Below are 27941 nucleotides of genomic sequence, written 5' to 3'. Positions count from 1 at the left end.
GCTCGTTTGTCCGTCATTCTCTAAGCATCACTGTCGCTCGTCCCCTTAAAGAAAAGTCACCCTGCCAGGTTCTTTGGTTAAAGACATTTCCTGAGCTCTCCCTGCGGGCCACGCTCCTTCCGCGGCGGCGGCCGGGGAGGGATGGTTGGGGGTCGCGGAGCCTGCGGGAGGTCGGGGCTGCCTGTCCGTCCCCCTCCCGCAACGGCAGCGGAGCTCTGCATCTTTACCAGAGACGCGAGGCAAGCGCTACTTGCTATTCGCAGGCGAAGTAATCCTTGAGCGGGGAGAAGAGGTGCCGGATGACGGGGACGCTCCAGGACCTCCCGAGCACCTTCTGGCGAGCGCCGCGGCCCAGGTTGGAGACGTCCGTGTAGTGGAGGGGGAAGCCGAAGATCCTGCAGGGAGAGGCAACGGGAGACGCCGGGCTGCGGGAGAGGCCCGTGGCCTGCACACCGCGGGGACGGGCACCGCGGCCCCTCCGTCCGCCCCGTCCCCCGGGCGCGGGGCTGCGCAGCGCCGGCTCCCGCGGCCTCCCCTGCAGGGGCTCAGCGCCGCGGAGCGCCCTCGAGGGCCCCGGCCCCCTCCGTCCATCGCGCCCACCAGCCTGGGGTCTCGCCACGGCTTTTCGCAGCCGGCGCGGCCTCCGCCAGCGCACGCGGCAGGGCAGGACGCGGCCGCTCTGCCCATCCCCACGTCCACCCCGCGGCTCTGCTGGACCCGAGCCCCGGGTCTTAAACCTCGGCTGGCGAGGGCTTTGCCCTGCTAAAAGCCGGCGCTCCCCGTCAGCTCTTTCCTCTGCTGTCGGGGTAGTCAACGAACACACACCACTTCCCCTCAGACGCCCTCAAAGCACTCGGCAAAGGCGATGCTGTCCCATTTTACAGGGACAGAAACCGAGGCCCGGAGAAAGCTGCCCCCGATGCCCCTGGGCAAGTCTGCTACGGCAGAGCCGGGAGCAGAATCCCAGTCTCCCAAAGCCCAGCACTCGCAGAGCCAGGTAGCCTGAAAAATCACCCACGCGCTAATCCGTGGGAGAGATCCACTGGGCAGGTCTCCCCCCACGACTTAACGTTCGCAAACGGGGACCAAGCGCCCCAGCCCAGCTCCGGGAGCCCAGGGCGCAGTCAGCTCGCGCTGCGACCCGTCCGGTGGGAATCCGAGGGAGGAATGAAGGAATCCGGCGCTGCACCTGCCAACCCCGAGAAATCTATACGCGGCAAGTATGCGCACATGCCTCCCTCGGTCGCAGCGGGAGCCAGCCGCGCGCGCGGCCGGGGGGACGGAGAGCGGCCCCGGCTCCCCGGGGCACCAAGAGCAGCCTGTTCGTTTGCAAAAATCAGCCAGCAGAAATACTAAAACTTGATTTAAGGCTCTGGAGTCCACTAGTGTTAAACTGCACTGACAGTCTCTGTGTTGTGTCCCCGGGGAGCAAGGAGCATGACAAGAGATAGATGTTGTTATACACCCCCATCCAGGGCTGCTGCTGCTATGATCTCAGTCTTTGAGCCTTACTGATCCGGAAAGGTAATCTCTCGTGTCCAAGACGTGGCGAGGGCTCTCCTCTCGCTGAAGTGCCCTGACGTGCAGCCCGTCAGATGAAACACAGCGAGTGTGCCGTGCTTCCCTGAAACACGGCAATGTATGCATCTTGCTGATGGCCTCTTGTACAACTGCCACAGCCTTCTACTGAAATACAAGCGACTACAGCAGACTGCTTGTCTCGGAGGCTGGAACAGAAGTGTCAAATACCAGAGATTCGCTGCTCGAGTCAGGAGGCAGTTGTCAGAGGAACCGGGAGCGCTGACTTCCCCTGAGCTGCAGGGCAGTCACAGCCCGCCGCCGCACGCAGCAGCGAATTCCCTGGGGACACATCCCAGCAGGGCTCAGGTTTCCCGGTTCAAGGGGATGCTGGACAGGGATTATGGACCTGGCACGCTGGCCCTATTTTAAAATTGCACTAGGAAAGTAAAAGGAAAAGCAAAAGAGAAGAGCCACCAGTAAGCTCTCGGCCTGGAATCAGCACTAGCATTGAACACTATCAAGTAAAAAACAAGCACAACATATCTGAGGACAATAGAGAATTCCTCCTTCCAGCTCTGTGCATCAGGGCAGCCGAACGCAGGCTCTCTGCCTCGTCCACAGTCAATCAATCATTCTCACCGAGTCACTGCCAAGTCGTTGGAGGTCATTTGCCATAAACCCGCACCCTCCTGCCCGCTCCCACCTCCTCCTCCAGCATAAACGCAGGGGCCTTTCACCTCGGGGCCTCACCCCGAGGCACTGAAAACGCAATAAACTTTACGAGTCTCCTACAGGGAGAAGCCCCAGTCGCTCCTGCTCCCGAGCGCAGCCGCAGCCCGGTCGCCCGCGGCTTAGCGGAGCCGCCAGCCCGGCTCAGCCCCGACTCGGCCCCGCAGACGGACGGACGTCCTGCACGGGACCTGGCTGCCGCGGGCTCCTGCCCCGCTTGCTTGGGTTGAGTTTGCCGTTAGGGTCTGCACTTCTCTCAGCTGAAGGGTAAAACGAGAGTGAAGTGAACCTAAGCGGCAGCCAGAGGAAACGGGAGCGAGGGCTCTGCGTCGGGCGCTCTCCCGGGACCGGCTCCCGGGAACAGGCCGACGGCGAACGACGGCTGTGCCAGCACCAGCTTTTGAAATAACACATGCAACAGATGCCAGCGATGGAGTCGGCAACCCTGGCCCCAAGGAAGTGGCTGACCTCACAAGAGAAGGTTTAAAAATACACATATACGCACACGCATTTGTGTGCACGTGTGTGTACTGGGGAAATGCGGTCAGTAATTTTATCTAGGCACTTTTGGCCAAGGCTGACCCGATTAAACGTATCTTGCAATTTGTGCCTACTGAAGGGACAGTCCGAGGACATGGAGGAGAAGGAAAAATGCAGCAGGGTTTGTGCTCTCCAGCAAGGCCGTTACCACGAGCACGCCTCTCCCGAAATGCCGGGCTCTCTCCAAACGCTCGGCTCGTGCCCTTTGCTGCTCTCCAGGATCAACACACATAAATGCAACTGTCCCGCGAAACACAAGACGGAAACCCAAGCAGCAGCTATCTCGTCCGATCGAGCCCATGGCTCAGAGAAGGTCTCTGGGCAGCGAGGACGGGGAAGAAAGAGTGGGACCACAGAGAAATGCCACCCCCCGCCGCAGACCCGCGACACGAGGACCACCACGAGTCGCTCTGCATCCACAACACAGACCGAGCAACACACCACCATCACTTCTTCTTCCCGCCCCCTCCTCAAACCTTTGCTTACAGCTCTCCGAAGTCCCTGGCAATTTTACCGCTATTCAACATCCTTCTACTAACACAGCAGCATAGCTGTCCTCGTTAATTAGCCGTTCTTCACGGAGGCGTATTCTAAACGGGGACGCGCATCGGTGCCCTGGCAGCTTTCGTGGCAGCGCGTTCGGAGGCGCCTGCACCCGGCATCGTCCCTCCGCGCTGCCCTCTGCCCGAAGCAGGACTAAGGGACCTCGGGCAGCGATGCCCCCGGCCGCTTCGCGGGGAGCCCTGAGCCATCGTGCCCCGCTCTCCGCTTGGTCACAACCGGATGAAGGTGCAAGTGCCATTTCAGACGGCATGAGACGACAAGGGCTGAGTAATTGCTATTTAACTTTCAAATACCTGGATGCCTCTGGCTCAGCTTTAATTAGTTTTAACTCCTAAAAAATACTGGCAATTTAAGCATAAACATGCAAAAATATTTAAAACAAGTCTGCATTTGTCAGCTGAGGCTTTAGCTGCGTGAAAACTTCATCTTTCGCTGCGAGCATGTTCTGTGCGCAGGGCTGCTAGGAATCCTCCAGGCCCTTCTGCTGTGCTTTGCTGTGCTTTCAGAGCAGGGTGTGCACCAGGCCTGGAGGAACGCGGGGTCTAGCAGCCTCTGCCAGCCGGCCGCAGCCCCAGCCTCCCCGCCGGACGGGGGGCACCAGCTCCAGGTCGTGCGGATTCATCCCAGCGAATCTATTCGCCCGCCTGAGCTGGGGGGGCCTTTGGCCAAGCGTCTATCTGTATCTTCAACCAAGGCCAGGCACAGGCGTGCCTCCAGGCACGGCGCAGCAGGGCACCGCTGCTCCCGGAGCGGTCCTGCCCAGAGCGGCACGTGCATCCGCCGGGGGCCGAGCTGCTCGCACGCGCGTCCGCCTCGCACAGCGAGCTGTGCCGGACACGCTGCACAGCAGCCTGGGCAAGGCCAGCTACTCCTCACTGCACAGACCTCGGCTTTGGGGGCAGGGAACTCATCTGCATTTTATCCAGATTCTCATCCCTGCTCATTAGTAAGCGCGTTAGCATCAAAACACCATCACAGGGAAATCGCACCGGGTGGGAACTGTGGCTCTTTGGCTCCCAGGGGCTGCGCTTAGGGCCAAGGAGGAAAGAACTGCACAACCACCTCAAAACCGAGTAAAACCACAGCAAAAGATTACCTGTTCATCCCCGGGAGGTTGCCCCAGAAATAGCGTGCTCTGTGGGCAGCTGAGATCTTGATAGCGTCAATCATAACTGGGTTACACTGCCGTCCAAGGGAGAAAGAAAAAAAGTAATTAGGATGGTTGGTGCAAGACGAGTCTTTTGCCGAGACCTGCTTTGCGCAGGTGAGCAGGACCTGGACGTGCCCCGGGCAGGGGCGGCAGGGCCCAGCTGATCCCCGTCCAGCAGGGATGGACATCCTCTGCTGCACTGCAGAGTAAAAAACTCAACAAATCCTTCCTTAGGGATTTAGCCCAAGCAAACCCTTGTTCCACATCCCCAGGACGCAGCCCGACCCGCTACGTGGGCTCCCAGGCGACAGCCATGACCAGCAGGTAATAATGAAAAGCGCAGCACGTTTCAGGGCGGGTTTCTCCGGGCCACGACCAGAGCTGTGGACCTCGGGGCAGACTCTCACGGCACAGACTAGGAAGCTGCAGTGGGTGTCACCACTTAAACCACAGCTTGGTCTTGGGTACCACAGACTTAAAATTGCTTGCCAGTCCCCCCCCACCCCCTCCTTAGAGGTGCCAGAGCATTTGCTCTGAAGAACAGAAGCTTTCTGCAAGGCTGGAAGTACTTTTACCGTGGAGAGCCAGGGATGAGCAGCTAACCTGCCCAAGGTCGGCGGGGATCCCGCGGCACAGGCGAGGTTACAAAGCCGCTTCCTAGCGAGTGAGGCAGGCGGAGGATTTTCCAGCACTGGGGCCGTACAAAACCCCAGGCGATACCCTCCCCGCCCTGCCAGACTGCTCCTGGGCCTTTCCCCGCAGCTGTCCCTACCTCCAAGAACCGCGAAATGTCCCTCTTGTCATTGACCCTCATGGCCACCACGTTCTCGAACATCCAGAAGAAGGGGCGTTCCTCTCCCGCCTTGGGACGAGCGTAGTTCAGGAGATGGTAGAATTCAAAGAACAGCCTCCCGGTTCCTTCTGCAAGGGAGGACGGCAACGCGGCATCAGGAACGGCTGCGGCATCGCGAGGGGGTCTGCATGCACGGCGGGGGCACCAGCATGGGGCAAGCGGGGCCATTTGCAGAGTGGTCCCTCCGGTCCGGTGAGGTCCAGCCGTGGTCCGGCCGGTGCCCAGCCTCCCCGGAGAGCACCAGAAACGAGGCGGAGACAGGTGACATTTTGCAGATGTCACCCCACAGGGCAGCCACCACCAGCGTGGACCGGGTCTGAACGGTTCCCTCGGACACCGAGGTGGCCCCTCACCCGTCCCAGCACCCGAGGGGCACCCAGCCCCGCCGGCGACAACGCGGCCTTACCGTACAGACCCTTCCTGGCGGGATTCACGATGGAGATATCGTTACAGGGGCTCCCGCCGATCACCAGGTCGAAGGGACCCCACTCCTCGATCTAGAGCAAAGCGACGGGCCCGGTCAGGAGGCACCACGCAGCCAAGTCTCGGCCCGCCGGCAGGGCCGGGGGCTGCGGCAGGGGCCATTCATCCCCGACGCCTCCCCGTCCCGGGGGCCGCAGCGCCTCGAGCCGCAGCCCCCAGCCCTCCCGCGGAAGCGGCGCTCACGTTTCTCTTGGTTATGTTCCTGACGTCGTGCACGTAGGTGATGTTCCCTTCGTGCCGCATGGTTCCCACAGCGATGGGGTCTTCGCAGATCTCCGAGGCGATGTACTTCTCCACCTTAATGCCCAGCTCCTTCAGCACCAGGTAGCCTGCCAGGAGACACCAAAGGTCCGAGCTTGCACTGCTCTGTGCAGTCTTCCAGTCTCCTTCGTAAGCACAGAAGACCGATTTTGCCACTCTTGCTTGTCCTAGGTGGGTACGGCCAAAGGCCATTTTTAGATGAGCAGAATACATGTTTTTGACCTCTCTCCTCCAGGCGATTTTCAGAGAGGCATCCAAAAACCACAGCTTTGCTCCCAGAATGTCAATGCTGAGTGAACTGGAGTCAAACCAGTTGCCCTGAAATACTGAGACCAGCTTAAAAACACTCCCACATCTCTCACTTCTCAGGGAAACCAGCCACCTGAGAAGACATTCAGCACGGCAAGAACATCTGGGAGCCCAATTCGCGCATCTGCGCCGGTGCCTCCTCTGCATCCCGCTGCCAGCGGGAGGGAGCGACCTGGGCCCTCGACCCCCCTCGCCGAGCTTGGAGACGCCTCGGGGCCGCAGAACTGCTCATCGCCGACGGCAGCACTGCCGCGCCGGCACGGAGATGCTCCAGTGCCTCACCTGTTGCGATGCCATCGAATAAAGACAGCACCCGAATCGGCCTCCTCTTCGCGGGTGGGACTGCTGGGTAGATCTTAGGGGCATCCTGCAATGAAGACAGCGATGAAGGCTTGGCTCCCGCTGCAGCAGCTTTCCCCCTCCGAGCTGCTGCGACGCTTTGCAAGGCCAGCACAAACCGCAGCTCCACGGCCCCTCTCTGCCTTCGGGAGGGTGATGGCCACCCGTAAGCGCCCAGCAGCCGTGGGGACGGGTACGTGGGGACCACCAACGCGAGACAAAGCCGAGGGCTGAGGGGTGTTGTGCAGCTGCCCCTGCCCTCTGCAGCCCTCTCCTCCTCCCGCCGCTCCCACCCGCGGCCCTTACGTATTCCTGTCCTTTGTCGCTGGTGAAGAAGTCCTGCAGGCGGACGTTCCAGTCCTGCCGGCGATGGAGCACCCCGTAGCTCCTCTGCGGCTGGCACATGTAGCAGTTCCAGGGCTCCTGCTCCTTCGCCTTGGCCGACGTCCCTCGCCCCACCAGCACCTCCAGGCACTCGACGCAGAAGCACCTGCCCGAACCACAGCGCCTCGTGCCCGTCCCCCCCGAGACCCCTCCAGGCTCTTCTGGAGCCACCCCGGGAACCCGTCAGAGCCCCGCTTTGCGGGAAAGGTGCATTTCCCAGGAAGGGTGCATTTCCCAGGAAGGGTGCATTTCCCGGCAGGGCCCCGGCGTTCAGAGCTGCCGAAATAAGCTCGCAGCTCAGCCTGGCTGCGGCCCCGCCGTCCTCCCCAGGACGCGTTTAGCTGCGGCCCCGCGGAGCACGGATGGCTACGCTGCACGGGGACATCCCGCGCGAGGACATCCCGCGCGGCTGCGGTCGCGGCGGAGGGCAGGGGCGCCGGGGCCCACCTGCAGCAGCTGGCATTGCTGCAGAGCAGCAGCTCCTTGCCCTCGCAGCACACGGTGCAGTACGACTGGTAGCCGTCCTCGTCGTACATATAGAAGAGCTCCAGGAATCTATCCTGGCAAGGAGAAGAGAGGATCAGCGCGGCCCCCCCCGCGTCCCTTCCCGCTCGGTGCGCGGCGGCGGCCCCCCAGCAGCAGTGCGTCGGTGCCCCGGGGTGCCTGCACCCGCCACCCGCCCCCGGAGCCACCCCCAGCCCGGCGGCACCGGAGCGGGACCCCGGCACTTACCCTGCACGTCTGGCAGAGCCCCCCCTCGAAGAGCGGGTGGAAGGTGGCCGGGTTCCTCCTGCCGCAGGACAAGCAGCTGTCTGCGCACAGAGAGAGCCCCGCTCGCCCCGCTGCTGCTTCGCCCCCGGGGCAGCCGGGCTCCGCGGCCGCCCCGCGCTTGCTCCCAGGGCGTGCAAGGACGGAGAGCACCCGGGGGCCACGGGCCAAACCCCGGAGCGCGCCGCCCCCGCCGGACCGCGGGCTGGGAAAGGCGGAGACCCTTTCCCTAAAGCGCCTGCAGGGCCGGGGCTCCCCCGGGGGCCGGGGCTCCCCCAGGGCTCAGCCCCACGGCGGGGATCTGCAGCAGCCTGTTCCCAGCACCGACGACGGCCCGGCAGTCTGCAGCCCCCTCCCCGACTCCGCGGGTGCATTTAGACAGGGAGACCGGTTATTTCTGTCGAGTGCTGGTCCCGGGCCCAAGCGTTAGCCTGGATCTTCTGCCAGGAGGGAGCAGACAATAATTACCTTCGAGACTCCCGCTGTTGTTCGTAACTTCAGAAACCATTTGCTCTTTATAAAAAGAAAAAAAAAAACACATGCAGATTTATTCATTCCTTAACATAACACCCCTCAAACGCAGGCTAGCTACAGCTGCCCCGTCTCCCGCGCTAGGACAGAGGCAGCCCGGCTGAGCACGGCTCGGAGGAGGCAGACCCCACGCGTACGCGTGGCAGGTACCGGGCAGGATGAAGGCGGCAGCGCGGACGCGTGAGCCAGGGAGGGAGCAAGGAGCTGCCCGTACCGGGGCCCCGGTGCTGCTGGCGTGGACGCGCACGTCGGGGCAGGGCTGGCACAGCCGGCACACGCGTGGTGCAGACACGCAGAGGCGTTGGCAGGACAGTGCGTGGAGGACTGTGCATGCACAGGATGCACGCGGGGCACGCGCTGACCGCCCAGCTGAGCTCCCGTCTGCAACGCTCCACACACAGAGCATTTCTGAGCTGAGCAATTCATGCAGCTCAGCTCGTGGCTCTGCGCCTCGTGGTTTGGTCTGCTGCTGTCCCTAGGGCACAAACCGCCGCGCCTGCTCCTGCGACCGGGCTGCAGCCCCAGCATCCCTGCTCCGCGTCCGCTCCTGGTGCTGCCTCCGCCTGGAGCTATTTCCTCGCTCCCCGCCGTTCCTTCTCGTGCCGGTCGCACACGCGAGGCCCCGCCGCGTCCCCCGCTCTCGCTGCCCGTTACCTCGGGTCTGGTCCTCCTCCACCCGCTGCTCCTTGCCGTTGTTGCAGGGGTTGGTCTTTAGCCTCTTGGTGGGGGGGCACTGCTCGAGGGGCAGCACCTCCTCGGTGCCGTTGCGCAGGGCCCCGTTCTCTGCAAAGCAACGCGGGGCCGTGGGCACGGGCACCGTCCTACGCACAAGTAAACGCCCTCGTGCCGCGACAGCTCCAGGCTAGCGCAAGACCACGAGGAAAAGACCTAGCCGGACCCTGCACGCGACGTGCAAAATACTTCCTTGCAGAGCTTTTCCTTTCCCCTTCTCTGCTCTGCCCAAACCCCGCGGTCCCCGAGGGGCCCCAGACCACGTCCCGCTGCCAGGAGCAATGGTCCCGAGGGCCAGGCAGGTGCTGTCCCCCGGCCTTTCGCCAAGCCGCTCCTGCGGAGCTGCATCCCAGACGGAGCCCGGAGCTGGGCTCGGCCAGGCCCCCGCAGCCGGCGGGAGGGAGCGCGGTGGCCTGCTGCCCCGGCCACCCCCGCTGCCCAGCTCACAAACCCCTCGAACCTGGTATTTTGGGTGGTTTCAGTCCCTTGAAGCCTAAGGGTTTGAAGCCGGTGAGCGCCCAGTCAATCATGGGCTTCAGCTGCTCCTCCAGAGACTCCCCGGGGGCGGTCGTGAACGTCTTCCCCGAGCGGCTCCTCGCGACCTGTCGCGAGAGAAGTGGCCGCGGCTCAGAAAACCTCCGGGGACCCGGTGCCGCTGGGACCGAGGCCGGGCAGTGACCCCCCACCCAGCAAGAGCGAGCCGTGGGCAGGCAGAAGGTGTCCGTGGGGTGCGCAGAGCCATGAGCCGGAGCACGGCGCATCGCCCGTGGGGTCAGTCGGCTGCACGGGGTGCACGGTGCCGGCCCCGGGGACCGAGCGCGGTGGCGGCTGCTCCCGGCAACACGCTGCCGCGAGCCAGAGCCCGGCCCCGACCTCCGCCACACCGGGGGTCTCGGAGTGGCCACGTCCACGCACCGCCGGTGAGGGGATACAGCTGGGGACGGTGATTAACGCTGGATCGTGGCATCGGCGTCACCGATAGCTCTCGAAATGCTCCATACGCGTTATCCAGGGCCGCCCAAACGCGGAGCAGAGCCAGGCTACATGCCGGCGCAGCGGGGAAGCCCTGGCCCCAGCCGCCTTCGCACAGCACCTGAACTCGGCGCGCAGCAGGGCTCGTCTGCGGCAGGGCATGGCCGGCCTTCGGGCCAGGGACCCCCCCCCCCGAACCCGGGGCTTCCTCGGCGAGGAGCCCCCAGGTAGTGGCATCGGCCCGGGCAGGGCGCAGCACCTCTCCCCGCCTCCCCAGCGCTCCCCGCGGGGGCTGGAGCCCAGCTACCGCCCCCGGTTCCCATCTTCACCACCCCAAGCCCAGCTCGCCCCGTCGGGTACCTCCAGGGCGTGGTACACGGCTCGCCGATAGGACACCAGCTTATTGAAAGTGGAAGAATTGAAATGCTGCCTGAACGCCATCAGTCCCACCAGCTTGTCCGCAGAAACCTAGGAGAGTGAAACGCTTAACAAGGTCTCGTTTCAGGATCTGCGCACGCTTTGCAGAAGGAGCATCGTCCCCGACGTCCCCGCGAAGCTGGGCCGTGCCGCGGCACCTCTCCAAGGAGGGCGAGGCAGAGCGCCCGGGACGTGCCCGGCTCAGCTGGGCGAGGGTCAGCAGCAGAACCGGGGGGGAAGCCCCGGGGCACCGGCCCCTGTGTAGGTGTCACCCCCTTATCAATGCTGCTGGAGAGAGGGATGCCAGCGGACGGAAGCAGAAGCGCATCCCCACATCCGCCCGGGTCCTCGTGTCGGAGACACTCTCGCACGCTGCCCCGGCTCCGGGACGTCCCTCTCCACCGAAAGCCCTGCCCAGACGCAGCGTCCAGCTCTCCGCGCCCCCAACCACCGCGGTCTGTCCCCGGTCCTGGGACACGCTCAGCCACGGGCTGGAGGGACAGTTTTGGCACGGGTTAGCCTTCAAAGGGGGGTGTCCAGCCCGCGAGGGATCCCGGGGCCAGCACGCGCCGTGACAGCGCGTGAGCAGGGCCAACTGCATAACGCAGCAGCTCCGCGGCCCGCGCTCTCCGCAGCGGTACCGGCACCGGCGGTGCCCGTGCTCCCCCGGGGGCTCAGGACCCCCCAGCGCCGGCGCCGAGCCCCGCGTGCCCGGGGAGGCGGGTGCGCAGACCCTGTCCCGCTGCGGCCGCGTGCCGTCACGGTGCCTTTGTTTGGGCGCGAGGAAACGGCGTCAGCGTTGCACGGGGGCCAGATAAGCCGGGCAGGGAGGAAGGAGGGCAGCGGCAGCCCGGCACCTCCACCAGCGACGGGCTTTTTGCACCCTCTGCTGGGCACCGGCGCCTCTGCCAGCACGGCCGCACCGGCACAGGCACCGGCCGCGATGCAAGGATGCAAGGAGTTGGGGCGGGCAGCGGCGGGGCAGGGCCAGGGACGGGGCCAGGACCAGATCCTGCACAGGGCAACGAGAGCAGGCAGCGGTCTGGAAGGCAGCTTTCCCTCGCCAGGTGCTGGAGCCTGTCTCCAGCTTGCAGCAGCCAGTCATTAGCTATCTACGCTATCTAGAGCCGCACAAGCGTGCCAGAGCCGTCACGCCGTGCAAAAGGGCTGGGTCTCTGCCCTGGAGAGGCTGCAGTGGGATGTGCATGCACACACACGCATGCACACGCATGCACACACACATGCATGCACACACACACGCATGCACACGCATGCACACACACATGCATGCACACACACACGCATGCACAGAGCACCAGGCGCGGGCAGGGCGCTCTCAGGCCTTACCTCCGAGAACTTCCCGTCTCCGAACCACTGCACCCACCGCATGCCGGAGACAGCCTGGCGCTTGGAGGTGGCTCTGTAGGAGACGACGATCGCGGGCCACCAGGAGAAGCCTTTGATCTTTCCCCACACCAGCTCCCCGATTCCAAACTCCTTCCCATCCTGGAAGCCGAACGGGACAACGCAAGTGAGCTACAAGCACGCGCCCTCGTTTACAGCCCCGCTCCGTGCGCCTGGGGCACTGGCAGAGCCGCTCCGCGCCTGCCCGCGGGTTATTCGTGGGAGCCACGACGCCTGCGCCCAGCTCTGCACAATGATGCACTGAAAGCCGTGACCTTCCTCGAAGGCTAATTGCAGAGCTCCCCCGGCCTTTTATCCGTGAGCAGGGCCGGGCTCCACATCCTGCTCAGTGCTGGCCCCCAGCCATCGCACCACACCACATCATGTGTTCGGAAGTCAAGGGAAAGCCTGCGTGCTGCCAGCTTTACGCGAGCCAGGCGCCCGGCACAGCAGCATGCGATGCGGTGCGTGCCGTGTCCTGCGCCCAGGCCTGCCGCCGTCGGCACCGCCGCGTGCCCGCTCCTGCCCGCGCCTTGCCGCGGCTCCGCCAGCACCGCGCAGCCTTTTCCCACGTCCAACCAAACCCCGGTCTAGGAAGCTCCTGATTGCACGGAAAGGACTTGCTGCCCTGGCGAGGGCAGTTGGCACGGTGCTGCCGACGAGCAGACGTCCGCCCGCGTCTCCCTGCTGCTCCCGCACCGCGACGCGCAGCCCAGGGCGCGGGGCCCCGGCGTGCGAGGATGCGGGACGGCCCAGAGCAGGATGCTGCCCATCCCGCCGCGCCACGGGGAAGAGCGTGCCTTGCCCTGGGACCGCTCCCTGCACCGACTGGGTCGGTTCCTGCTTCACCAAATAAGCAGGTCCGGCTGCGCCCCGGGGGCAGGACGCCCACCCTCGTCTTACTCCCCCAGGGGAGAACAGAAAACAAGGCAATGAGAAAAGAACCAGAGGAGCCGGGAATTTAGACGTCATTGCACCGAGGGCCCCCGAGTTGTGCCCTGCCTCTCCCGAGAGGGGTGGGGGGGACCCCGCCGGTGCCTCCGTCCTCTGCGACGGCGACCGGGACGGCAGCCTCGCCGAGGGGGGGTTCCCCTGCTGCAAAACCCTCCTCCGAGCTTTGTTCTGCAATTAGGCGCCTAATTATGCAGCGAAATGCAATTGCCCAATTCCTGCAAGCCTCTGGCCCTGCCCTTGCAGCCTGCAGGCAGTGAATCACTCCCGTCTGCAGCTCCAGCAACGTCCTTCCTCTCCAGCATCCCCGGACAGAAACATTTCTGCGCGTGCAGCCACTTGCCTCCCTCCGCGGGGCACGGCCGGCGCGTGCCGCACGCGTGCCCCCCCGGCGCGGAGCCTCTCCCCCGTACCTGGTACTCCGGGGCGATGCCCGGCTCCCTGCTCTCCGCGTCCCTGCTCTCCGCGTCCCTGCTCTCGGGCTCCTCGGCCAGGAGCTCGGCGGTGCCGTTCTGGCCCTCCTGGGAGCTGCTCCCAGAGATGGTGCTGCTGCTCTGCGAGGAGTCCTGGGAGTCGTCCTCGGTGAGGTCGATGGTGGGCGCCTGGATGGACACGGCCGGTCGCCTCTTGGAGCCCTGCGCGGCAGCGGGAGCGGAGAGGAGCGTCAGCGCCCGCCCGAGAACGGGGCGAGAGGGGCCCGAAAGGCGGAGGAGCGCCGTCCCGCGTCACCCTGCCCGTCCCCGTTTCCCATCCAGCCAAAGCTGCTCCCAGGCCGTAACAAGGGCTCTCAGCAGCATCCCCCTCCCGCAGGTGGGGAAACTGAGGCACGGAGGCGCCCGCCCGCCGTCCCCGAGCGGCACGCGGCCTCACCCGCGCCGGAGCCGGCAGCTCCCTGAAAGCCTCGGCGCCGCTGCCTTCCTTGATCCGCATCTCGTGCCGGGTCTGTCCCGCCTGGAAGATGAGGCGCACGGGCGGCTTCTGCCGCAGGCTGCTCTCCCAGCCGGCACTGCCCCGCGGCCGCACCTGCAGCGCGGCAAGGACGGGTCTGAGTGCCGGGGCTGCGGGCCGCTTTCCCCCGCGGTGTGCGGCAGCCGCAGCTCCCCAGACAGCCCGAACCGGGCACGTTTCCTGCATCCGGCGCAGCAGGGTTAAAACAGAGAGATTTGTGCAGCGAATGGCCCCCGAAAGCAACGCACCGGACAGCAAGTCTACCCCAGCGGAGCTCAGCTCTTCCTTCGGAAGCTGCACAGTCGCAGGCAGAGCTCCAGCCGCGGGGTTTTACTTCAAAGTCAAAACAATAAAACCAGAAGCCAAAAATGCTCCCAGACACTGGAGGTTTGTCAGCCCAGTTAAAAAAAGAGAGGGGGTGGGAGGGGGCAAAACTGGGATCCAGCACCCATGGCTGCTAAAACCAGGCCACCCTGGCAGTGGGAGACAGGAGATGTGTCAGTCCACCAATAGAGCCAGACCTTCTTGAAGAAAATATTGGTATCAGTAAAAGAACTACACAGTAAAAACTGTTAGATCGCTACAATGCATAGTGGGCATAGCTGCATTACAGACTACACCTCCCACTGCTGCACAAGCACAAAAATTAAAAATGAAGACAAATATTAAACTTATAAATGAAAATTGCACCCTCCGTGGAAAGGCTGCCCCCAGCACGAGAGCCACGCCAGCGGCGACTCGCTGCAACGCGAGGACTGAGCCACGTCCTGCGAATGAGCCACCCCTTCCACGGCGGCCTCCACGGAAGCCCACGGCTGCAACTCGGGGTCACCTACCTCCTGAGCCTCCGCCAGAGCGAGCGGCCAGGACAGCTCCTCCTTGGCGAGGTCCCCCTTGCTCATCCTCTTGGTCCTGAGGGACGGCAATCCCAGATTCCCAGCATCTGCAGGAGGGACAGTCAGAGCAGTCTCGCCCTCAGCAAGCCATCCCGGCCGCATCGCACCGCCCTGCACGCGACTCTGCTCAGAGGAGCAAGTCTTGATCTGGAGAGACCGAAACCTCATCTTGGAGAAACGTGGCTGAGAGTGGAAGAAAAGCGGTACCTTCAAACCTCCCCATCGCGGTACTGCTGACACGGGCAGACCCAAAAATCACATCTCCAGCAAATCACGGACTTGCTCTAAAGACTGCAAGGAGTTTTAATAGCAAGTGTGGGGCTTGCTCTTTTTTTTTTCTTTTAACCTTTTTGTTTCGGAATACTGAAACCAGCTGCTCAGGTCTTGTCCTCAATCCATTTAATCACCCCATGAAAGAGGCAAGCTCTGTCATTTGCAAGCACAGACTACTCCAGCAGACCAGGGCTTGGCAAAGAGCAGGACGTGTCTCCCTGAATCCTTCCTGGACTTCAAGGTCCAGAAGCCAAAGTCAACCTCCATCCAAGGACCCACCGCGCTTTGCTAGAGATCTTCCTAAAATTTCGTGAACCTAGGACCAAGGCTTGGGGAAAGCAGTGAGAGCATCGCAAGACCCATGCCACAACCCTCAAGCCGGCAGCTCTCCCGGTGCCTGTAGGATTCCTCCTCTGCCCCTCGCTCTTGGTGCGGTTAATTAAACGAGCAAGGGGCAGAGCCAGCTTCACGCGTGATGCCGCGTGGCACAGCTCCCACAACAGCATCTGCTGCCGTTATGTTATTATTTTCAACAGATGCTGTTAGGGATGAGCAACTCGCATTGCTGCCTTGGCCTTAAGGCCAGCAGAACTTTGTGGTTTAGGGTGTGAATTTAAGCAACGCTAGTGAAATGCATCATCTTCGCCGAATGCCGGAACGCAGGGCGCCCCGCCGCGCTGCCCAGCCCTGCTCCGAGGCGAGCCCGGCAGCACAGCTCCCGCCGTCTGCAGCGCGCGGAGGGCCAGTGTCCCGGCGCAGGGACGAGACCCCCCGCCACGGCCGTCGTTGCTCTGCGGTGCGGCGTTCCCGCAGCCCGGCGCGGCCGTCGGAGCACAGCCGGAAACCCCGGCCCAGCTCCGGCCCGGCAAGGCTCAGCTCACCTGGAGCGTCGGGCTTCCCGTTTGCTTCCAGAACAAGGGAAGGTTTGTCCTTAGCAGGATCAGCGCAGTCTCCGTTGATGAGGATCAGCTCTGCCCTGCAGTCTGCCTCTTCCCCGCCATGGGTCTTGTCCTTTTTCATGGTGGCCTATGCAAGCAGCAAGCAGAAAGGAAATTCAGCCATCCAGAAAGCCCCAGGAGAGACAAACCGGACTGGCAAAGCTGTTCAAGCAAGCCACAACGAGCATTCCCTTAGCAGCTCTCCTAAAGCACCCAGGGAAGCAAACGCGAGCGCCGGGGCTGGGCAAGCCCCACGTGCTAACGGGAACCGGGACGCGGCCTTCCCGCAAACGCGGCCCAAAGATCCACAGCTTCAGCCAACGAAGGTCCCAGGCTCAAACCTGCTCGTTCGTCCTTGAGGGAAGCGGGACATTTCTCCGAGGACTCTGCACACCTGGCAGGATGGGCTCCCCCCAGTACGGCCCAGAAAGCACTCAGACTTTAGCTCAGCCCAGCCTAACTCCCGTTGAGCAGCGCAGGTCGTGGCTGGGCTGGCCGAGCCACAGAGCCCACGAGCCCATCACCGCTGCTCGCGTCCCCCGCGGTGGCTCTGGGAGCCAGCACGGCAGCGGGTGCCCAAACGCCCCAATCTGTGGGGTTTTGCACGGAGGTCAGTGGCTCGGGGGCTGCTCTCGTGCACAAGCAGCAGCCCGCTGCCGCGGCTCAGCCGGCCAACGACCGCGGCTCTGCCTCCACGGGGAGCCAAAACCTGCCGGGAGTTTCCTGGACAAACTTCTCTGCAGACAGACGGAGCCCAAAAAAGCAAGGTAGAAACGAGCAGGAGGCAGACGCATTTCCAACCCTTCCTACCGCTAAGCCCTCTCCCAGCACCCTCCCCGCGGGGCAGAGCGGACACTGGGCTGCTGGAGCCCCGGGAACTCAACCCCTCACTCCCGAGCCCCGGCGCGAGGCTCGACGCGGGCTGCCAGGGTTTCTGCCCGCCCGAGGCCTCGCAGGGCCGGAAAGCAGGCGCTCGGGAGCGGACGGCAGGCACGGCAGCCCCTGCCCGGGCTCGGCGCGGGGGACGTCCCTGCCTGCTCCCAGCGCTGGCTCCCACCGGCTCCCCAACAATTGGGATTCCTGCTCTCACATCGTCTGTCAGCACCTCCCGCAGACAAAGACCAGTCGGGGTTTGATGCTCTAAATGCAAGAGGGGAGCATTAAAACGCTGGTAAAATCCAAAACGCAAAGGAAAGCAGGTGTCCAGCCGCCACCTCCGCGGGCGCGGGGCCGGGTGCACGTCCTCCCCGCGGAGCACATGTCTCCTCAACAAAGGGACGAGGAGGAGACAAATGGCAAGAGAGCCAAGTAAAGCCCTACAGCTGTCTGCAGAAATCCCACTGCTCCAGCACATCTGCTCCCAGGCAGAGCGAACAATTCCTGGGAGCTGCCCAGACTCGCCGGACCCCCCCGGCGGCTCGCGGCCGGCTCGGGGAGGCCTGCAGTGCCCGTCCCGGAGCCACCGCCAGCACAGCCAGCGCTCCCCGCCCGGCCCCGTGCACGCGCCGGACCCTTCTGCAGCGCTGCAGAAGAGCAGCGAGTCACCAGCAGCAGCGATGCTGCCCCAAAAAGCAACGTATCTCATTCGAGAGCACCCAAGCAGCGGCGAGGGCATGGTGAAGAACGGGGAGCACCTCCGGGAACCGCGTCTTGGGAAAGGGGTGGACAACGTGGAGAGTCCAGCAGACATCTGCAAGAGCATCAGCTTTAGGAAGAGTGACGTGGGAAGGGAAACGCTACGGAAACGGGGTTTGTTCAGGCCCGGGGAGGGCGCAGGACCAGGCACAGCCACCTCCAACCCTGCGCCCGTCAAAACATCTGCACCCACAGAGCCACGCTGGGGCCGTCAGAGCAATTCTGCATTCGGCCCTCGGTCGGGGCCTCAGCCCAGGAGGGCGACACGGGGGTCGTGCTCCCATCCCACCCCACTGGAGAGGCGACTCCTGCAGCTCTCCTGCCGGCTGTGTAACCAGGACTTGAGGGCATCCGACGGGCCAAGCTTAGCTTCGCCGTGCGCTTAGGGAGCTCTGCCTCCAAAACCAATTTTTTTTAGTTTAGTTGGAAAAAAAGTTGCTTTGATTGGAAGCAACCATTGCCTTGCAGGGCTGTAAACCCCCCCACAGCAAGGCTCTGCCCGTCCACGAGATGGGCACAGCACCGGGGCCTAAGGACAGGCATTGCAAAACGCCAGGTACCTGCAGGACCTGCGGCGCGTGTGCCTGCAGCAGAAGCGCTCGCCACGGGCACTTCTCCAGTCGCAGCACCCGAGAACGCTCCCTAAAGGATGCCCAGCACCATCTTCCGATGCATGAGGGGTCCAGGAAGGGTAGTCCAGAGCTCGGACTGTGCAAAGCTGCTCAAACTCCTACACCCAGCCAGCAAGCCTGCAACATCCATCCCTCTTCTTATTACCGCAGGCCTCCGCGCCTGGAAATGCAGCTGCAAGCTCCAGGCCGTCCTGCCCGGCGGGAAGAGGGCAGCCAGCCCGCCACCCCCCCGACCACCGGCGAGGCGTCCCGCGTCGCAAGCCGCAGCACCTTCTGCTCAGGGCCAGGCACGGTCTTTGTCCTCGCCTCCCCTCCCAGAAACACCAGCTCTGCACACAGGGCATTGAGAAAATAATAAGAAACAGAGCACAGAGCGCTCCCCCCGCATGCTGCTCTCATGGGGGGGGGGGAGGAAAACAGCACAACAGCCTGTGCACTGCTTAATGCACTGCAAGTATGCCAACATACACTGCAGCAGTACATGTCGCAGAACAACCCAGGAAGAATAAAATAATCCAGATTTCCAGCTCTGGTGTCTAAAGCCCCCCAAGGAGACCGGCTCTCGCTGCAAGTCCCTGGTGCCCGGCCCGTTCCCTGTGGCTGTTCCCCACAGAGACAATAAACCCGCTGGCTTCGGAGCCGCCCTCGTTTTGCAATACTCGTTCCTTTAAGGTTTGCCATGCCCTAAGAGCAGCTGCCGGGAGAGCCTCCCGGCCGGGGGACCGGCAACCGGGCCCTGCCCGGCGGGGCTGGCGCGGGCAGCGCCTCTCCCTCCCGCACGGCGCCCGGGGCCGGTCCCCGGGGCCAGCGCGGCCCCCCCAGCCCGGCCCGGGGCTGCTTTCGGTTTTCCTTCCTGAGAAAACAGAGTGGCCCTTATCAGGTAGTTTCCCCAGGAGGTGGAGAGACTGGGAGGGAGACGCCGGACTTTGCCTCGGGACCGGGGCACGCATATCAAAAGGCTGGAGGGAAGCGTTGCCGGATGGCGGGGATGGCAGCCATCGCCCCGGCCCTCTTTGAATAACAAAAAGGAAGAAAGGCCCCGATGGCCGGAGCGATGGCCGGAGCAGCTCCCTCCAGCCCCGGCTCCCCCGGCCATCACGCACGCAAATGGCCTTTAACGCGCCCCAAAACGGAGCGTTTCCCTCTAATCCCGGGAAGAAAAGAGCTGCGGGGCTGGCAGTTCAATGGGAAAGGGAGCCCGATGTGCTCATCAGCAAGGCCGGGCTCTCCCCTCCCTGCCCGTTTCCTGTGCGGGCCCCTCTCCTCCGCGGCGCGGCGCGGCGGGCTCCGGCTCCGGCTCCGGCTCCGGCGGGCTCCGGCACTTCCCTCCATTCCCCCCGCTTCCTCCCCGCCGCCCCGGCTCGGGCATCGGCCGCCGGCGACGCTTGGCTGGAAGGAAGGAAGCAGAACCAGGCGGCCCCCGCTCCCCCGCGAGGGCCGGGCCCGGGAGCTCTCCGGGGCTGCCACCGTCGCCGCGCTGGGCTCTTCACCCCGCTCCTCTCGGCCGCAGCCGCCGCTCTCCCCGCGGGGCCGGGGGGCCGGGGGGGCCGGGCAGGGCTCCGCCGTCGCGCAGGTGGGACGAGCTGGGCACGAGGGATGCTGGGTCTGGAGTTACAACCGCGTCATCTTTCCCCAAGACGAAAGGGGACAAAGCGGTGACACCGCGCTGTCCCCGTCCCCCCCGGGCTGCCCCACAGCAGGGCAGAGCCCCCCCAGCCCCCTTCCCGCACCCCCGGGCTCGGGAGCCTCGAGCGGCGGGGAGTCACCGGGGAGCGGAGCGAGGCAGCGGGGGAGACACCTCGTGCCCCTTCCCGGCCCGCTGCACCTCTGCGGGCCCCCGGCCGCCTCGGCCCGGGCCCCCCCGGTGCAGCCCCTCTCCCGGGGAGCCGGGCCAGCGTGGGAGCGCGTCCCTCCGCTGTGCCCCCCCCCGCCTCTGCCCCCGCAGGGGCTTCCCCCGGCCCTCGGGGGGAGGCGGCGGGGGGGCTCCCTCCCGCATTACTCAGCCCTGTCGCTACCTGGGGCGGTGCCGGCGGGGGGGCCCAGCGCGGCGCCTCGCGTCCTCCCGCTTCCGTCCCCAGCCAGGGCAGCTCCGCACCTGAGGCAGCGGCCGGGAGCCGCTTTCCTGCCGAGAGGGAAAGGGAAGATGCGCTTAGATAACTCGTCCAAGAGGGAGGCGGGGGGGCTGTGCTGGGGGCCGTGCTCCTCCCGGACCCCCCCGGCTGCCCTGGGGAGGGGGCAGCGCTGGGAACGCGTACGCAGCCGGGGCAAGGCTATTCCACCCCCAGCCCCCCCGGCCCGCGGGCAGGGCAACCGCTGCGCCCATTTCACAGACGGGAAAGCCGAGCCCTGACGGCCGCGCCCCCCCCGCGGCTCGGCGCCGCTTTCCCGACGGTCCCGGCGCCTCCCGGGCGCAGCCGGGGCCCCGCAGCGCCTCCCGGCAGCAGCGAGGCGCAGAACCGGGCCCCGGCAGCGGTGACAGCCCCGGCACCGGGGACGCGGACGCGGGGCGGCCCCGCGCAGCCACCCGCACCTCGGCGCTGCAACAAGTGGCCGCGGGCAGCCCGCGCCGCCGGCTCCCCCGCTCCCGGCCCCGGCCCCGGCAAGGGGCAACCGCGAGGGACCGGCCGCGGCCCGGGGAGGGGCGGGAGGCGGCGGCGGGGGCGGCGGGGGCGGCGCGGCGCCCCGGTGCGCCCGGTGCCGCGCTCCCGGCCCGCCCCATTGTCCCCCGCGCCGCGCACAACAAAGCCGCCCACGAGGATGCGCGGCGGCCCCGGGCGGCCCCGCTGCCCCGGGGGCCCCGCGCTCCCCGCCCGCCGCCGCCGCCGCCGCCGCCGCCGCCGCGCTCACCTGCGCCGCGGGCGGGACGCGCCGTCCAGCGGGGCCGCGCCGCCGCCGCTCGCCCGCCCGCCCGCCGCCCGCGCCCCGGCCGGCCCCGACGAGCCCCGCGCTCCGGTTACATGGCGCTTTAACCCTGCCCGTGCTGGGCAGCCCCTCCTCCTCCGCCGCCGCCGCCCCACGCCGCCGCGCCGCGCCGCACGGCGGGGGAGGGGAGCCGAGGCGACGCGAGGGGAGGGGACGGCACGGGGGGGGGACGGCACGGGGGGGGGGGGCGCGGGGCTGGACCCGGCCCGGCCCCGGCCCCGGCCGCCGCCCCCCGCGAAGCAACGCCGCCCCGCCGCATCCCCCCGGGCCATGCATCCCCCCGGGGCTCCGCATCCCCCCAGGCCCCCACATCCCCCCGGGCCTCGCATCCCCCCTGGTGCTCCGCATCCCCCCCGGGCCTCGCATCCCCCCCGCGTCCCACATCCGTCCGGGGCTCCACATCCCCCCCAGGCCCTGCATCCCTCCAGACCCCCGCATCTCCCTGGGCTCCCTCATCCCCCCCCGGATCCCACATCCCCCCGGGGCTCCACATCCCCACCCCGGGCCCTGCATCCCCCCGGGCCCCGCATCCCCCCGGGCCCCCGCATCCCCTGCTGCTCCCGGAGCTGCTGGTGCAGCAGCAGCTGCCCCCAAGGGGAACCAGGCCCCCCCCGCACGCCGGCCGCCAGCACCGTGCCCCGCCGCGGCACGCAGCACTTCCTGGCGCGGACGGACAAAGCCTGCAACACTTCCACAATCTTCCCTCGACTGTTTGCTCTCTTGCTTTGCCGTACAGAGGCGAGCGCTCGCGAGGGCTGTGCTGCAGACGGAGCAAAACAGTCCGCAGGTCTCCTGCCCAAGACAAAGCATCCAGAGCCCACGTGGGGTGTAATCTCTGCTCAGTTGCGATTACTTCTAGATCCAGCGGAAAACTGTATATCCATATGAAAAGAAGCGATATGATTACCCTGGTGTTACAGAAACAAGCTCTCCAGGCCAGGGGGGAAAACGGGTCAGCCAAAGTGCCCAAAAGCGGTGGGAAGTGCCGGCCCAACCCGCGGGCCTGTGCAGCGGGGCTCCCCCCAGACCACCCCTCCGTCTGCACAAACACAAGCATGAAAAATGCGGCTGCACGTGCAAGAAAAACCTGCAAGTGAACAAGAGAAGGAGCCGAGGAATCTGGTCTGGATAAGCCTTCGGGAACACTGGCAATTACAGTTCAAATAAACACACACCAAATAAACCTAAAGCTAATTTGTAACTCTGCCGAGTAGATTAAAACCAAGCAAATAGATTTTACTCATGTTTGTTTTTCCAATTTTGGAAAAGCAAAATGCTTTTGTGGGTTGAACTCCTGAGACTTTCTAGGCCACTGTGAAGAGTGGAATTAGCCCTTGCTTCAAGGATCCAGGGACTCCTCTCCCTTTCTAGTGAAACCTCCCTGCCTCTGTCTGCCCCACTGACCTGCCATCAATCTCCCATCGCTCTGGAAACGCCCTCTTTCTCTCTTCCCCTCGGTTATCATTTAATTCAGGAGAGCACTTCTGGGAATACTGTGTGTATGGTACCAAACAAAGCCGCTGCGACCGGATAATGAGCAAAACCCCGACCCTTTCTCCCGTCTCTGCACACGACAGCAGAGAGATGCTGCAAGTCTTCCTAACAGCCAAGGGAGCCTGCAGGTCTTGGAGAAAAAACGGTACCTTTAAAGAGGATTTTAGACTTAAGCTTCCTCCAGGCATTTCTCGTACCTTGAATTAGTCACTCAGCCATTCCTGGTGAACAAGGGCTTGGCCTCGCAACCCGTTTCAGACAGGTACCGGAGCAGACCCCCCACCCCACGCTGCTCCGCGTGAGCCCTGACCTTCCCGCAGCAAGGACCGGCCGTGGGCTGGGGGTCTGGGAGCTCAGCTCCTCCGCTTGCACACGCCGGGGGGAGCAACTGCGAGAAGCCTGGAAGCGTGCCCAGGCTCGGGGTTGTCAGGATGAGGAGCAGGGGCTGAGGAAGGCTTAAAGGCCTTCCCCACCCCGTGAACATGGTCTGCCTGTCCTCTGCGCTCTGTGTCACAGACTCGTCCCGGCCCCGTGACCGAGTGACTGGTCCATCTGCAGCACTGCTGGGCCCTGCCTGCCCAATGCTTCTGGAAAAAATCATTCCAGCAAGAAGAGCCATTTTCACACCTGGCTGGTCTTCCTCAGCCATAATTTCAAGTCAATGGAGCTTGTGACCAGCCAGCGGAAAGAGGCACTATCTGTCACCGTCACACCCGAGTCAGACAGCACTGGTAACATCCATTCACATCAAAAGTGACTCCTCATCGGCAGGTTTCCAGTAATCGTGCAGCTCCGGCTCACATCACTCACATCACTCCTGACCCTGAATTCTCCTTCTCACCAAAGGCCACGTATCTGTCACCTTCTCCGCAGTATCGCTGGGTTATGTCACTGCACCAGTCTCAGTTCCTGTCTACCTTATTCTCCTCCTTGAAGTCTCTTCTTTAAACCCTCCTTTGCTATGCTGGTAAGTCAAACCAGCAGTTTCCTCCCTCATGCTCTGTTCTGCCTTCTGCTCTGCAAAGAAAAGCGGTTGAGTTGGAAACTTTTTGCTCTGTGTTTCTTAAGCAACGTGCCTGGAGATCTTAGACAAACAAAGCAATGGAGTAAATATGTTTTATTACCTACAGCCTTCAGCAGTGCAGCCTTGTCATCCCTGGAGTCTGGTGGCAGAGATTGCTAGACCACTGCGAAGGCTAAGTGTTCAGTCTTCTAGCAGGTGGAGAGAAGCACCTTTATGTCACCCCGGACAACGCTGCTCTGCCAGGGAGGAAGCACTTGCATCGGCTGTTCCTCTTCACTGCAAGACCCCGTCCAAGCGCGTCCCCTGGGATGCGTCATCGTCCACGAGCTTGGTGGGTGCTCCTGGGCCCAGGCCTCGCCCCAGCCCCGCGCTGTCCACCAGCCCCGCGGCACCCTGCGCCTCGGCTGCGCCCCGCCGGCCTCCGCTGCTCCGCAGCATCCCAGGGGCCAGCCGTGCCGCCTCGCCGCTCCCGGGAGAGCTCCCGTGCCCCCGGGTAGCTGGGGTGGCTTTGCACATCTGGGGGGAACTGCTGTGTACGTGGAGGTGGGAAGTGTTATCCCTCCTACGTGGAGTTTCTAGCCCTTCCCGTGGGCTGGCCAGGACCACACGATGCGGCCCCCTAATAAAAAGGAGGTTAAAAATAAAGGTCATCCCTGTAGCCAGAATATCTAGAAAGACGGCAGCAACCGATGCGTAAACTTCAAATGAAAAAGTACACAAAGAAAAATCTTCAATGCTTCTCTCACAAAGCCGGCCACAAAATCCTCTTTCCTAGAAAACAGGATACGCCTGCTGCAGCCCAACGTGAAGCGACGCGGCCTCCCCAAACCGCCCTCCTAAGCGTGTGCTCGCGCCACAGAAAGGCTGCTCCGCGGGAGAGGCTGCGTTTCGGCAGAAATCCCCGCGCTCCGGGTCCGGAGTCCTGCTCGCCATCGCGGCTGGAGGGTTATTATCCCCGCGCAGGGCCGAGGAGCTCGGGGGATGAAACGTCGCGAGGCAGGAGCAAAGCGGAGCGCGGAGGTGGCGTCTCCAGCGCTGCCCAGCCCGTGCACCCAGGCAGCACCCGGGAACACCCGCTCCTGCAGCCGCCTCCGCTTGGGAGCAGCCAGCACCGAGCGTGCCGGGAGCGGGGAAGGGGCAGTCGGCTGCAGAACAGACCGGAGCTCCCGTCCCCCAAGATCTCCTTTGCGGCAGGGTCCCTGCGGGAGCAGAACTGCCCTCTCCGGCGTTTCAGCCGGGCAACATCGGCCACAGGAGCAAACGGAAGGGTTTTAGTGCTCCTCAGCCCTTGGAGAGCGATGCTCTCCCAAACCCGCACGGCCAAGGGGGAGGCCCTGCAGACTGGAGGGATGGACAGAAGACAGATGGTCCAAGCGCTGGGCAGGGTGAGAGGCCCGGGCTTGGCCTCCTCCAGGGACTCCCAGCCTTTCTGGGCCTTTCTCCAGCCACCAAGCGCAGGTGATGTCTCCCCGCTTCAGGAAGGTGCTGCCAGGCTGGACGGGGCGTGACGGCAAAGTGCTCCGAGGTGTTCGGGGACAGGGTGGCATCACAGAGCGGGGCAGTGGCACCCGGGGTTTGACCTCTTTGGAAGAGACAACACCAAGGAGCTTTCCCAAGGCAACACCCCCTGAGTGCTGAGGACATTCAGGGAGGAGGCTTTCCAAGCTGAAGAAAACAGGTGAAATGAAGCTGAACGATGTCTCTAGAGCAGGGGACACGGGTCCTGTGACTCATTCTGGAGGGCACCGTTTTGAACACCTTGCTTTCCCCCCATTGCTTCTTGCTGCTGTTTTGACTCCGGCATTGTGGCTGCAAGGAGCCCTGTCTCCAGCACTGAAATGCCGTCCCTTGTCCCCAGCGCTGATGAGTCAATCAGTGACACATTCTGCATGAGAATGGCCTGGCAGAGGCACCCATCCACGGACCTGATGGCTGCTAAGGAGCCTTTCTTTGGGCCAAAGGCTCCCTGCACCCACAGGAGGGGAGGCAGGGTGGGCGAGGGCAGCCCGAGCCCCTGCCCAGGGCCCTGGGGGGGCAGGACCACGGGGACGGGGGAAGCAGCCTCTGCCCGGTGCACGCGAAACTAATCCCAGCTCGGCCACCTCTTCCTCCCTGGAAAACGCTCCCTTCTATTAGTGACTAAAACTGGCTTTTGCAAAGTTCTCTCCCATTTGAATAAATCCCTTTTAAAAATGACTGCGGCCAGGACCCGTCCTGCCCGCCGGTGCGGGAGAGCCGGTGCAATGCGAGCAGGGCGCTGCAGCTGTGTGCCATGCCTCAGATATACCAGCGTCCAAAGAGGTGCCCGCGCCGCACTGCCTGCGGAGCGTCTAAACAGGATGCTGTGAGCACGTACCTCCGTTTAAACGCCTCTTCTTGGGCCCTGTCACTCAGCTTTCCCAAGAATTTTTTTTTTGCTGCCTGGGAAATTCTTTAATAATATTGTCTTCTCCCTTCTGCCGTACCTCGTACATGCTCACGCAAGCGTGCGCGCGTGCAGCCAGACTGTCCTTGATTAGTCTCCGAGAGCGTCACCCTGGAAAGACACGGGGAGGTGAAGATCACTGCTGCTGCACGGCTGGTGCCGGCGTGCAGAGCCAGGCTGAAACTGCCTCTTTCCTCGTGTCCGTTCTGCCACGCAGCACGGGCGGGTGGCTTGGGCTACGAGACTGCACACCCACCTGCAAGTATTGAATTATAAACATTTACATAAGAGTTTATGTAAAATTCTCAGTCCCAAAAGGAGTGTAACGTTCACATGCTCTGGCCTTCCCGTGTTACACAATCCATAACTTTCCCTGAATAAATTTTGGTTAAAATTAAATCTTATTTTTAGAGAAAAACATATCCTTCTGGTTTTAAAACCACCAGTGTGGCCAGTTCACCACAGAACCTGATAAATTGTTCCAGCAGCTAATTACCCACAACGTAAAAAATCTGCACCTTGTTTTAAGGTGTATTTAATACTTTGGGTCAAATCGTGTAGGCACTTCCACATGTAGCTTTTTTACATCAACAATCCTATTAAATCAAGGAACACAGTCCCACCCCATTCAAAGTACATACGAAATAGCCGCGCTGAACTGGGAGATACTGGGAGAAGAAAAGAAAGGCCGAGAGCGGCATTTCTAGCCCGACGAGCAGTAAATATCTCCTCAACTCCTCATCGTTAGCGGTGCTTGGCTGCTTAACTCCTTGTGTATAAACTGCTCTTGGGCATATCTCCGCGGTGAAAGGCACTGTAAAATTGTCCCTGCTCTCATTTGCAACTGAAAGTGTCGGGAACAGAACAGAAGCGTCGCGGGCTGCCGCGGCTTTGCTGCTCACAAAGGCTTTTCTACGGGATCCAGGATCCGCTCAGGCGTCGGCGAGCGGCTTCCAGATAAAACGGACCTGGTGCATTCACGCTGATAGCGAAATAACTTGTGGAGATCTTATTTTCCCCAAGCTTGTGGAGATCTTATTTTCCTGCGCTTGGGAAGTTGCAAAATAACAGCTCAGGGCAATTGAGTCTCGAGCATGTGATCGGCTCCATTGTCTTCAGCAAGAATACATCGAGGTTCAGCATTTTCTGGACCAAGGCCTGCATCCCCAGCGCAGACGAAAACGAGACCGTCATAGAGAATAAGGCGGCAGCGATTTTGCAACTCACCTGCCTTCCTGCAGCTCTCTGAACTGCTTATTGATTTTAGGGAAAACTAGCTCAAAACCTTTGCGAGAAGCCCTGACCCCTCTGGGAGGCAGCTCTGCTCTGCCGGTGGCCTTGCGTGGAGCAGAGGTGTCCCTTCGCCTTCCCACCAAAACCCCTCCGTGCTGCAGAGCCAGCCCAGCTGCCGGGGATGAACCCGTCTCCCTCCAGGCAAGGCACCGGCACCGGCACCGGCACCGGCACCGGCAGCAGCAGTGATGAGGCCGAGCGATGAACCTGTGCGAGGCGCGGGCGGCCGAAAGAGGGGAGAACCACGGCTCAGTTTCAGGTCCTAAGTGGGAGCTGGAGGAAAGAGCAATCGCTCTGCCCAGAAACTCTGCCCTTTCCAACAGTTTGAGGGTTTGGGCACTGAAAAACGACCACCACCGCTCGGCGGTCACCGGGACGCCCGCGCCGCGGGGCGCCTGCCCTTCTCCCGGGGCGGCCGGGACGTGGCTCGGCACCCGCAGAGGACGAGCGGGGCACGCGAGCACGCCCAGGGCGGCGGGGCGAGACCTGCCCGGGACGGAGACCTCGGGGGACGAGCGGGGGCTGCGCAGAGCCGCGTGCCGCCCCCCGGCTC

General features: G+C 63.5%; 1 protein-coding gene across 4 annotated transcripts; it reads right to left on the bottom strand.

Annotated features, from left to right (window-relative positions):
• Window positions 1-131: 131 nt before the first annotated feature.
• Window positions 132-21977, bottom strand: DNMT3B (DNA methyltransferase 3 beta). Of its 4 annotated transcripts, none has more exons than XM_026107066.2 (20): window positions 21785-21977; window positions 20246-20352; window positions 15907-16051; window positions 14693-14799; window positions 13779-13931; window positions 13322-13543; window positions 11901-12059; window positions 10497-10604; window positions 9625-9766; window positions 9087-9215; window positions 8370-8414; window positions 7866-7945; window positions 7581-7693; window positions 7056-7239; window positions 6693-6777; window positions 6024-6169; window positions 5764-5854; window positions 5277-5425; window positions 4451-4536; window positions 132-395 (listed from the first exon to the last, which is right to left on the bottom strand). In XM_026107066.2, exons 1-20 carry the CDS (start codon window positions 21960-21962, stop codon window positions 254-256), a joined length of 2571 nt encoding a protein of 856 aa, XP_025962851.2. In that variant the 5' UTR covers window positions 21963-21977; the 3' UTR covers window positions 132-253. The 4 variants fall into 4 exon arrangements, with proteins under 4 accessions (XP_025962851.2, XP_025962849.2, XP_064377794.1 ...); XM_026107064.2 differs by having other exon boundaries at window positions 13779-13859; XM_064521724.1 differs by lacking the exon at window positions 21785-21977 and adding an exon at window positions 21078-21135.
• Window positions 21978-27941: the final 5964 nt, after the last annotated feature.

Source organism: Dromaius novaehollandiae, chromosome 16, assembly GCF_036370855.1.
Source record: "Dromaius novaehollandiae isolate bDroNov1 chromosome 16, bDroNov1.hap1, whole genome shotgun sequence".
NCBI classification, from domain to species: Eukaryota; Metazoa; Chordata; class Aves; order Casuariiformes; family Dromaiidae; genus Dromaius; species Dromaius novaehollandiae.
Note: the sequence above shows the minus strand (reverse complement) of the source record. Positions and strands in the feature narration are given on the sequence as shown.